Below are 12,846 nucleotides of genomic sequence, written 5' to 3'. Positions count from 1 at the left end.
ACCCACTAGTTTGTGTCCAGATGGGACCCTTTGTTGTTCGTCATTCCCCATTTCTCTCCCTCCCTATGAAATCATTTGACATTATTTTATATTGAGCCTCCATGTTTGGCACAACTTTTGATGTCAACCTTTATATGTCAGCAGAGGCGGGGGGTCACATCATAGGGAAATCTCTGCCACTAAAACTGCTTCGTCCTGGTATCACTCTGAATATACATTGTAGAATCAGTTTGACAGGTCTACAGGGACAAACTTCTCTACTGGCTGTCAAATGTAAACTGAAGTCTTGACACAAGCACGGCTGAATATATAAATTAAGGTCTTGTTATTCTGACATGTAGACAACTCTATTCAGCTGCATATTGTAGGCCTACAAGACAGTACAAATTCATATAAGCCACATCATTAAAAGTTTTATTGAATTTATTTATGCATTTCATAGAAAATGGATATTCTTAGAGTGATGATCTCGAAGATTTCCATTTAAATAAATGTCTGTTAATGCTGCTGTGAGTTTTTTATTGGTTATGAAACAGACTGAAATTAATTCTGATTACTCTTTATGAGCTACAGAAACAAACCAGACTATCAGTGATAAGATTGATATTTCTATATAGTTATTCTTAATGCCTGAAACTGCTGGCGGTGGCGGCGGCGGCGACGGGGGTGGTGGGGGGGTTTATATTTTCCAGGGCAGTGATTGATTCTTATGACTGTTAAAGAAAGCAGGATGAGATTTGTTGTTAAAAACCACCACTTAGGCATGTAGCAAAGAGATAAGAAGTACGGCTTTGTCCACAGGGGGCGCCAAATCAAGGCAAACCGAAAGTTCCTTTGCATTTGCAGCATTGTCACAAGCGGCGCCCAGTTAGTGACTCTCTGCAAGCATTGTGAGTAAACAGTAATCTACTATGTCTGAACAAACAAAGAAAAGATCGATGACGACAGATACAACTTCAAAAATAAGTGAAAATCCAAAGAAAAATAAACAAATTCGACGCTCAGATGAAGGCAAACAGTCTAAAAAGGAAAGCGACCGTCAGCGAGGAAAATCAAGAGTTACAACCTGAGCCAACCGTGGACGTCACACATGCGACACTGTCTGGATATCCCATAATTATTGTTTATCACCATACAACCTTTAATCATCACAGTAAGCACTTTACAAAACAAGATTGGACTCACACACGTCACATGAATCAGCCAGCTTCAATTGCCGGAGTGAGATAATGGGTCTTAATTGTGCATATTAAGGTTTTTGGCTGCTAGATAAATAAGATGTAACATCATTTAGGGCGATCACTTCATCTAAAATATGCATGTTTGTAACTTCAAACAGTTTTTACTGTTTTTACTTACACAGGCACATGTATCAAGGACTTCCTGGAAGTAAATATAGACAATCTTTGAGTACACAGTTCATCTTTAAGTGTATCATTCTGTTCATCAACACTGTAGCATTAGCACTGATGCTATTTCCCATCTCCAACAGGTTGCAATGAAATGAGGGAGTTCTGTCATCTCCAGAGAGCACAGGCACTCACACAAACACACACACTTGGACTGTGCTTGTTCAAAGACTGAAGGGATCTCAGGAGCTCAGCTAGCCTCACAACCACTAAAGCCCCAGGGGGGCTGTGGTAATCCCACAGCAGCGTTTGTGCATGAGCGCATACGTGTGTGCTTCATGTCTTACTCCTGATGATTTGGCATCACAACTCTTAGAAGTAGGTGTCAAGTTCTTTGTCGGGGAATTCTTTAGGGAACGTCAGTTTGATCTATAGTTCACCCTCTCTTCTTTCCTTCTCCGTGCCATGTGATATCTGCAGTGTGCACTAATTGCCACAAAAATAGGCTTCTTATAGAGACTGTCTTTGTTCTGTCTACTCCTTCAGCTGTTGATGTTAAAGCGCAGAGCTTCAAATCACAGGCCGGGCTGAAGATGTGAGACTTTTAATTTTGAGTCCAAAAACTAGACTGAATTTTTCATCCATTCGCCTTTTAACCTTCTCTTTCATTTGATAATAAAACTTGCAGAATAAAGTGCAAGAATGAGGCAGACAGTAACCCAAGGGTGGCCTTCAAGGCTTCTTTTATTGTTTGTGGGTCACATTAATTGACCCCCATTTCTCTGTAATGGCCCACATACCACATGGGATTGAACAAAAAGCCTTGAATCTGCATCTCTGTTCATTATGACTGCAGAGTAATGCGTGCAACTGATATTTGCATCAGTGTCCTGTTCGCAGTCAAAAAAGACTCCACTTATCACCATTATGCTAATAAGGAGGGCTATTTGCATAATGATATGCCATTATAAATAATGAAAAGAATGAATACATGTGATTTTAATGAATGTTTCTCTCGCTCCTTCTTCGCCTCTCTGCTTTTTCAGGTTTCCACAGAGTAGACCTGTGCACGTATTTTAGTTCATGGCTGCCAAATCAAATGATTAAAGAGACTGTATGGATGTAAACATCTTTTCATTCCTCATTCGGTTCTCCTGGTCCGCTCTCCTCTCCGGGTCACTCACTACTTAATCTTCATAGACAGCGTCTTCATTAAAACAAAGGCTCTGTCCCCACTTTTTCTCGTTTGGTGGAATCATTGTGGGTTTGTTTGTGCTGCGCGCCGCTGACAGGAAGCAGAAAAACACAGCCAGATTTTACAGAAAAATTGTCTTTTCTACTTTTTAGAGCTTTGGAAACTGTTATTTTATGGGGAGCTAATGCCATTATGGTTGAAAAAAAAACACTTTGGCTCTGTGCCTTTGGAGGACGCTATCCGCTTCTCCAATGGGCCCTGGAAAACCTCCACCAGCTTACGTAGAACGCGTCATCTGGCGGAGGCCAGGGAGCTCGCTGAACTACACTTCCTCAATCTAGGACGCCCGCCTCCGATGTCACGTCTCGTTCAAAATCGTCAGGTTTGAAAAGTAGACTGCAGAGCCATTGCCTGCAGCAAAATGGTAGTATTTCACTCCAGCGTCTCTCGTCGGGCCATTCCTTTCAGAGGGAGGGGTGCAGTGCACGCTGGGTGTTGTAGGAATGTAGAAAGTGCGAAACCATGAGCTGTTTGTACAACTTTCTCCACAGCTATGGCGCCAATTTCAATTATTATTGCTTCTATTGGTTACAGAGAACACCAGCTTTGACTGACAGTGGCTTTTTCCAGGGGCGAATTTCTCCTTTAAAGGCCATTTTATGGGTACCAGAGAGAAACAAAGGCACCGCTCCTCATCCTGAGCAAACAGAGATATCATCTCTGTATGATCTGTCTGTAGTGAAACAGACATACCTGAGTGAGGGTGAAACAGAGCTAATATTTGCTCCTCTCTTCATCCTCTACGTGCATTTTTCTCTATACACGAGAAGATTTATAAACTGTAAGATAAATCGTGTACTCACACCTCTTTCTTTGTGTCTCAGGTGACCCCATCCTCTAAGATCGTGGGTGACTTGGCCCAGTTCATGGTGCAGAACAACCTCAGCAGGGCAGAAGTGGAGGAGAGGGCGGACGAGCTGTCATTCCCGCTGTCTGTGGTGGAGTTCCTGCAGGGATACATCGGGATTCCACATGGAGGATTCCCGGAGCCGTTCAGATCTAAGGTACGTATGTACACATACATGACACTTTTTCCTGCTGTAGTCCTTTTATTTTACACGATTTTTGAGTCAATCTGTGTGCTTCACTTCAGTCACCACAATCACACGCAGGAGAGTCTTTTAAAGTATGTACAAGTGTTCCCACACACAAATTCTGTCACATGCTTGGTTACATCTGACAGCTGCAAAAGGTGAAGAAAAGCGTGATATTGCTCTGTCCTCTCGTCTCCTCTGTGTTTCTTTACTTCTGTCTGCCTCTCTCGTCTCCGCTCCTCACCCCTGCAAACAGACACTCTCATGCGCATCAGGGGCCAACAGCCTCCAGTCTCTTTGGGAGAGGCGCACGAACACACACGCATGAGTAAAGGCACATTTGTCATATTCTCCCAAAGACCTGCTGACATATTGGCATACTTGACATTTCCCCAAAAAGTCAGACTGTAGTTTTTTTTCTCTCTGAGGAAGAGAAACTAGCGGATGTTTTATTCCGCACTAACATCCACAGATGTCGAGCCTTTCATAACGTATTATCAGTGAGCTGGCTGCTGCCCAAAATGTGAAATACTAGGTGTGAGACCCTGTCTGGACTTTTCCACTGTATGCTCAGGATGCTGTCAAGCTTCTGTTTTTTCATTTCTCCACATGGTTGTGAGTTTATTTATGCATGTATTTGTGTTTTCATCTCTCCTCCTCTGTTTCCCTCTCAGAGCAGCTAACACCTGTCCTCCTGCCACCCTCACCGTCAAATCGTCCTTCCCCTCCCTGTCTCCTTACTCTTACACACAGTTGGGACATCGTATGATCAAAAATTTGTCATTTAGCTTCCCGGACGCTCCCGCCCTCCACGATCACAGTGATTTTCCAGTTTTGACACACACCATGCAGCCCTGCGTCCGCTACCTCTCTATTAGTGTCTCTCATCCTCTGCAGCTCTGGAGCCAGTCCTATTAGACAAACAAAGATGGTGGACAGCTTCTGCATTCATTCAGGTTTTTTTATTTTCAGTCAGCAGAGGAATACTTAACGCTGAGAGAGGCTGCCATGCTTCTTTTCTTTCTTCTTCCCTATGCTACCCTTTGAGTATTGCAGAGAGCAACATTTGCATTCCAACCCTTTGGTGTTGCGGGATGTATTTTCCATGAGGTGCAGCCAGCTCGACCACTCATTAAGCATATATACAGTGTGCTGGAGCTGGAGCCTGCCTTATACTGTTCTGAATACACATGTAGAAGTGCTGGCAACTTCTCAGCCAGAAAAGTCTAAATCTGCCCTGCAGACACCGACTCTGCATACAAGAGAGACAATCCAGCGTCGATATATAATGCACAAACTCCCAAGAGGCGTTTTCACATGCAGCTTCTCAGTTTAATTCCGAGTTCAGCTTTCAGTCAAATCATGTTTGCTTTCCTTTTTTCATCCATGTGCTCATTGTGAGTGTTTGTTTACATCTAAAGTACTTTCATATTATGAAAGTTAGATAATTGTGAAGTTGTTGACTGACTTACATTGACAATAAGCTCCTGCAATCTCAATGAATCTTGCTGTGTTCGTGCTTGTATCTGGCTATTAAAGGACCAGTTCGCCGATTTTCAACCTTTTCATGCTATTATGGGGAGCTAATGCCATAATGGTTGGAAAAAAAGCAGTTTGGCTCTGTGCCTTTGGAAGACACTATCCGCTTCTCCAATGGGCCCTGGAAAACCTCAGCCAGGGAGCTCGCTAAACAACACTTCCTCAATCTAGGACGCCCGCCTCCGATGTCATGTCAGGTTTGAAATGTTGACTGCAGACCTGAAGATTTTTTAGACGATCCACAGGTATTTTCTTGTCATATTTCAGACTCTCTACCGCTCTGAGCCATTGCCTGCATCTCTCGCTGGGCCGTTCCTTTCAGAGGGAGGGACGAAATGCATGCTGGGTGTTGTAGGAATGTAGAATGGGCAAAAATACAAGCTGTTTTTACAACTTTCTCCACAGCTATGGCGCCAATTTCAAATTCTATCGATTGCAGAGCACACCAGCTCTGAAAAACATTGGCTCTTTTCAGGGGTGAATTGCTCCTTTAATGCAAGTCCTAGCTGATTAGCTAATTAGTTAGCAAACATGAACTATGTTGTGTGCATTTGCATGCAAGCAAAGACACTTCCAGCTCATTACATAGTTGCACGCAAGAGAGATCTATGTGTGCTGTAGCTCAGGGCAGAATATAGCAAGTGATGTTTCTTTAATGGAGCTTTTGGTGACATTAATTAGTTAGCAAGCAAGTCATTATATATCACGCATTCACACGCGTTCATTTCAGGCTCACAGACAGTCCCTAATACACACAAGTTGTTTGCATGCATGGGGAAAACTTTAGGCAACACAAAGTGGTAATTGAGGCGTTTCCTCATTGTAGTTCCGTCACGCACGGCTCATTTGCAGCGTGGGTGGACAGAGGAAAGGGACGAGGGGAAAACGAGAGAGACAGGAGGGCAAAGGAGAGAGAAAGGGAGACAGTGGGAGGATTGACGCAGATATGGGGAGTAGAGGGAATAAATACGGAAGCTGTAAGAAAGAAAGTTGACAGAAAAAACAGATGAAGAAAGAGAGAAAACAGGGACAATAAAAAAGGAGTGAACGTGTCTTGAGCGGTTTTAAGAAAAATAAGGAGAAAGAGCAAATAACCTTGAAGGAAGAGTTTATCTTTCCTTCCTATTGTTCATGCAGACACACTCCCCTACTCACACACACACACCGTCACTATCTGTCTTTGTCTCCCACTTAAACAATCAAGCAGTTTAGGTGTAAGACATCCTCAGAGGACACAATGTTAATGAGCAGGGACTCCAGCGAGGCTGCCATCTTTGAAGTGTCTTTCCCTCACACACACAAATGAGTCAGATATCTTTGAACTGTTAGCTCTGTGACTAATAGCATTGCACCGGGCCCTTTTGTGTGCAGATTTCCGCAAGGCACGCACACGCACTCATAAATGTGCCGATACGTTACGCATACACAAAGGCGAGTGAAGATATCAAAAACGTGCACGCACACATTACATGGGTATACGCACACAGGAGGTATGTGATCAATAGGATGCTTAATGGGATGCACATTGTTTTGATTTAATTGTAAATGAGTGGAAACGGAAGCCTAAACATTACCGCTACAGTAATTAACATGTGAGCATAGAAGATAATTATTACAACAACAAAGGCGCACACAGAGAAGTAGCTCCTATTAAAGCTTTTGTCTCTTCATTTATTTCCAATAAATTGTTCCAGAAGCACCAAAGCAGACTTTAGAGAGTTATGAAACTATGTCATCACGGGCTGCAGAAATCTGTAAGAACAAAACAAAACAGCTGCCTCCAGCGCCCGGGGCCGTGTCCTGACATCATCTCTCCAGCAGGCGTTATTAGTAGCCTCAGATCGATCGTCTCTACAAGTTGTGTCAGAAATCTGCAACTGTGTGGGAAGTAAACTTGTCGAATCAATATTCTCAGAGCAGCCTCCACTCTCCACAATTATCTACCGTCTTTCTGTCTTTCATCCGTCTGTTTTTCTCCTTTTTACTATTTCAAAGAAGAAACGAGGATGATGTGTCACACATGCGGCAACAACTGCAGTCGTCTCTGATAGGCTGATGGTACTTGAGTGGAGAGAGAGAGGCTGAATTGAGAGAGTGGGAGAGATGGGGGCAACTAAAGTGGATATCGCTGCAGATCTTAACACAACACTGGCGCCACTTTTATGCAAATACAAAAAAATAAGTTGTATTAAGTATCGTTTTCTCTCAGATTGAAGTGTTTCTCTGCCTCTCTTCTTCCATCCCACAAAACGGCCCCCCGTGCATCTCCATCTTCCTCCTCCTCTCATCCAAAGTGTCTCTGTCACTTCAGTGTTTTGTCAGGGTGCCGCTTTTATGCGGCGGTGCCGCTGTGAAGTACAATGTGGCGGTTTTACCAGCGCTTTATACATCCCACAAGCTTCACAGTCTCAAGGGGATATTAGGAGTGGATAAACAGAAAGACAACACATGTATGACTCATTTATTTCTTCTCACCTCGCAGGTGCTGAAGTCCCTGAACCGTATCGAGGGTCGTCCCGGCGCCTCTCTGCCACCGATGGACTTCAAGGCCCTGGAGGAGGGGCTCCGAGCTGCACACGGCGAGGAGATCACCCCTGAGGATGTGATGTCAGCAGCCATGTACCCAAAGGTGTTCCAGGAGTTTAAAGAGTTTACTTGTGAGTTGAGAAACTTGATAATCATTTTTTCCAGGTAATTATTCTGGATTAGAATAGGAATCAACAAATGGTGTTATTTCAGTGTTTAATTATTGAAATGTGCCCTTAATCAGATTGGATCTTTTATATTGAACACGTCTTGGTTCATGGGACTTGGTCTCGTTCTCACACGCTCCCTCTCATTCTCATTTGTATTATTACTGGGGCTTGAAATTAGCAGCCAACCTTAAGTCAGGAACACTCATTATAAAGTTCAGACCATTTGGTGGGGATGTGTTTAATTGTCGTATTTGGCAGTTCACAACTCTTATTTATTTGAAAACAACCTCAGGCTGCAGATTCAGGAGCTGAACAAAACCCAACGGAATAACAGAATCACCCCACGTCATTCAGACTCTGAATTAACATCATGCACAAATAAAGAAACCTGAACAGCATGGACCTGAGCGAGTGGAAGATATCAGCATAACCTGTCACTGCATTTTTTAGCAGCCATGAGTTTGAAGCGTACGCAGTCAGCACCAGCAGCGTGTGGCAGATGCTCAAGTTTAATAGGAGGCTTCTAGAGGAGCCATTTTCAAACCTAACTGGAAGTACAGAAACACTCTGCCTGGATTAACGCGTTTTATTGTTGCTTTGAGAAGGGAGGAAAACGTTGCATTAAACTGCAAGGGCTGGTGACTGACTGCAGGTGTTTATTGATCAGACTAAAGAAGTAGCGGGTGAGATTGCGGCGGGTGAACGAAACATAATGGGAAACTTAAAATAACTGATCATCTCATCAGTACAGTCCACTGTAATCTCTCCAGGGAAAAGTCAACAACTCCTGACTCCTATACTGGCAGACGATTAAATAAATGTTTGATAAACACTGAACAGGCTGACAAGCCAGCTATAGCGAGCACAGTATACCTGCTACTTAGTGCAAAAAATAGATATCAGTACAATAGTACTTGCATTTAACTCACCGAAAAGCTGGAGCTCAGACTTCATGCACCAGAAAGTTCCATAAATCCCACAGAGACAGATTACTTGTCCAAATTTTAAATGAAAAAATCCCCAAAAAGCCTAAAACAACACAAACAGGTGAAGTTAAGTTCATTGACCGTGTGTCTGTGTTTGACGTCTAGCAGACAGCCAGCAGGATCCACCTGTCAGTCAAGTGACCCCGCCCCTATGATTTAAGGCGTAATATACTTAAAATGAGTGAGTGATAATAAAATTCCCCCCCCGTACAGTTATCTTGAACAATAAAATTAGCATGTTATAATGAAACACACTTCCGCATTAGCCGCTTAGTTAAATACTGAACACACACCTGCGAACCTGAACCTAACCGTTAGACTTTACTACCAATTTCTGATTTCAAATATAAGTTAAGAAAAAATAAACTAGCCCGGTCTTGATCTTGCTTCCCCTCATTTCTCTGGAATTTAAGTAGTGTTGTACTTACATGCCCTAAACTCCTAATCCTAAAACAATGTGCATAAAATGAACCTTGTGTCTGTTTCTCTCTTCCCAGCTAACTTTGGTCCAGTGGACTGTCTCAACACCAGGCTGTTCCTGGATGGACCCAAGATCGCAGAGGAGTTTGAGGTACACTTAGACCAGACTTTAAAGATGAACATACATTTAAATTTTTATACGTAGACTTAAAATAAAGCACAAATACTTAAACAATAGGGAATCTGTACTGTTCACAGAACTGGTGTGATAACAGGTGTGTTATCAATCAATTATTCTCTCTAATACTTTGATAAAACATTTAATATTCATTAAAGTAATAATCCACTTTGCTCCTTAATTAATTCCCATTTAATAGCAGTTCCATGAAGAGACTTTATCAGCAGGAAATTATTTTTCCATCACCAGCTGAGGTGTGATGCAGCGAGCTGCAGAGTCGCAGTGAAGTGCTGATAAGACAGCGGGGAGGACAGAGATATTAACACTTTATCAGGGGAGCAGCAAACAGCATTTGTGATCCCTCCGGCCTTCACATTGGCCTTCCAGCACTGAAATAACAGATTAATTTTGTTGTATGATGTTTGGGAGCGAGCCACTGAAAAGCACTGAGGGCCAATATCTCAAACCAAAATATATCAGTTCGATTTTTAAAGCTTGTTTTGTGCGTTTATTTTCCAACAGGGAGGCGGGTGATCATGCAATCGAATGACGGAATGAAACAATTGAGTTGAATAACTGTGCGTGCAAACACATTCATAAGGGCACAGGAGTGTAACAGTCTCTGGGATGTAATAATTAGCTGTCACTTGTGACTGCAAAGCTACAAAATCTGAAACTGAAATCTTCCTGGGGAATATATTTCTAAGTTACAAACCATTTCCTGTCAGCTCCAAAGTGTAACAAAAGAAGAATCAGCAGGCTGGCAATTGGTTTTAACACACCTGAATAAACAGCCAGTAGAAATATTTCAAGATGGCTGTCGCGCTGATTGAGTGTTTGTCTCAGAACAGGAGACAGCAGGTTTGAAGACGCTGCTTTTTTATCTCGAAAGTGCAGCACAAACAGAGAACATTTCAGGAGAATGACAGCAGGAGCCGCTTTGATGAGCAAAACTAAAGCAGAAGTGATTGTTCAAGTCCAGATTGAAGAGTGAATTCCAAAGAGATTGTTGAGACAACCTGCGGTAACCTTGGCGACAGATGTCAGAATCACACGTCAGTTCAAAGGGAAAGTTTGCTTTGCTGCTGAAGATGCTGTCACTCAGTGTGTCATCACGCAAAGAGATGCTTCATGGTTAGAGAGTCAAAACTTTAGCTGTGGCAAAATCCACTTTTTTCTAACTTCTATATTAGTAAGCACACCGAATAGGTAAATTCTTTTTTAACAGTAAGTGGTGTAAAAGGATGAAGAATTCCCTTTGAGTTGACAGATTGTTTGAGAAAAGCTGCAGAGAGCAGAGTGTAATATACTGTTGGGTGGTGATGCCGTACGGGGAACACCGCTGGGACACTGGACCGGTGAGCAGATGGCGTCAGTATGCAGCAGTCAGACAGCAGGTGACACAGGTCAGAGATGATGGCTGTGACATGTTTTGACTGCAGCTCTGTTGCGACCTTGAGTGGTATTTAGTCTGTTTTTGTGCGAGACAGGTGGTGGTGTGTTCGGGGAAACCTTCTTTTGAAGCAGCAGGATGTGGAGCGACAGTAATACCAGGAGATGAGGCCTGATGTTCCACTTTAGACCATTCTGTTGTTTAGTCTTGCATTGTAAAGGTTAGAAACAAAATGGCAGTCACAGGAAGTGATGCTGACATTCTGTTGCTCACTGACTTGGAATCTATTTACCTTTAAGAATTGAAGGTATTGGACTGTTTCATTACTTTTGGTGTGTAAATGGATCATGCTTACTTTACACTTAGGATCCCTGTCCTGAGGATTTTAGAAATGTTACTCCATCAAAAAACATACACAAAGGCTAGCAGTTATAGCTAGCGTACATTTTACATTAACCACCTTAAAGGGGGCCTATCTTTTAAATGGATATTCTCATATTGTGCATGGGTTTCACATTTTTGGGTGTTTATTATTCACAGGGAAAAAGTGAAAACTGCATAATTCCGTGTTTTTCCAGAATGACATATTTAAAAAGGTCGCCTCTGAAATGGGCCGTTCAGAACTGCTGCAGGTTTCTACATAGAACCTTGCTTTCACTGAAATCGACCAATCGCCATTCACCACCATTCACCTCAGGCTGCCTTCTCGCACTAGCTTGTAGTCAAGTAATTGTCAAGATTTCAGCATACCATTCCGATAGCTCCTGGCGATTCTGGCTCGTACATACCAAGGCCGAATAACTGATCCTGGGGAGTGGCTATGCGGTCCCTCCAAATACTGTCAGCCAATCACGACTAAGGTCTAACCTATGAATGGCAAAACGGCTTGTTCGTTTCAGGAGGAAGGAGAGGCTCTGAAAAATAAATACATTAAAATATGTATAACATTTTTAAAATGTAACAAACTTTACCAACGTGGTTGCATAGCTAGAGTACATGTCCCCTTCAACACAGAAAGTAGCCTGTTAAATGAGCAGAAGTAGCTAACGACGTAGTTCCTGGCTAGCTGTCTTAACATGCTAGCCAGTTCAACCGTCTGAACATGCTAGCTATTTGGTTCGCAAACTACAGAATTCAGCCACTTGTAAATACCACTATATTTACTGTAAATTGAGGCATTAAACAAAAAGCAAGCAAGGTGTCCTGGTCATGTTGATGCGTTCTTTGTTCACTTTAGCTGTGATGTATTAGTTCCTTAAACTTTAGTTACCTTCTCTTCAGAAAACGTCCTTAATTCTTTCAGCAATAAATCACGAGTTCATTTTAATCTTTTGCACTAAAAGGACCTCAAAACTGTTTTCCTTCTAAAGCCGAAAAACGCTTCATTGTTCATGTTGAAGTGATGCGTGTGTACAGCCCACACCTCGTGTTCTTTTACATTGATTATTCCAAGTTTGCTGCAGAGCTGACATTTCTTGACCCTCGATCTTTCTAAGAGAAAAATTCACATAAAGGAGCTTTTAAAATCTTTGTCTAACGTGAACATTTTCTTTTTATAATGTAAAGGACATTCACACATTCTAAAGTTGTGTATTGAAAGCAAACTGTTGTGCTGCGACAGGTGAGTCATCGCTCTATTATCCCTCTAATATTTTGTTTTACCAGCTTAAATGAGATGTATCATTTTAAAGAGCGCTTTGTGCATTGATTAAAAGAATTAGCATGACAACTTTAAAGAGAAAGCTTCCAGCCACCTGTTAGCTTTCAACATTTTCAGAAGGTTCCTCAGCTACACACTGCATCTTTCATGGCGCTTTGTCCCGCATTAATTATAATTCTAATCCCAGCAAAGCCGCAACACACATCATTCATTTTACATCATCCTTCCCTTTCTCCTTTCAATATTTCCTCTTGATTCTGTCATTATCAGTAACACACAGATTTAAGTGACAGCGATTCAGAGCGGCCAATGGCAGCCGCGTTTAATTACCGCTTC

At 42.4% G+C, this 12,846-nt stretch overlaps 1 protein-coding gene across 1 annotated transcript in view; it reads left to right on the top strand.

Annotated features, from left to right (window-relative positions):
- LOC138600738 (pyruvate carboxylase, mitochondrial-like) overlaps nt 1-12,846 on the top strand; it is a 354,400-nt gene that overhangs the window by 329,343 nt on the left and 12,211 nt on the right. Inside the window, exons 22-24 of the mRNA XM_069672230.1 lie at nt 3,429-3,608; nt 7,660-7,834; nt 9,357-9,430. Coding sequence (XP_069528331.1) covers nt 3,429-3,608; nt 7,660-7,834; nt 9,357-9,430 — 429 coding nt within the window. The remainder of the gene's footprint in view (nt 1-3,428; nt 3,609-7,659; nt 7,835-9,356; nt 9,431-12,846) is intronic.

This window comes from Semicossyphus pulcher, unplaced genomic scaffold (assembly GCF_022749685.1).
Source record: "Semicossyphus pulcher isolate SPU_LCO1_2020_fin unplaced genomic scaffold, fSemPul1.0.p SCAF_21, whole genome shotgun sequence".
Classification (NCBI taxonomy): domain Eukaryota; kingdom Metazoa; phylum Chordata; class Actinopteri; order Labriformes; family Labridae; genus Semicossyphus; species Semicossyphus pulcher.
The sequence above is the reverse complement of the archived record's forward strand: the minus strand, read 5'-3'. Positions and strand labels throughout refer to the sequence as shown.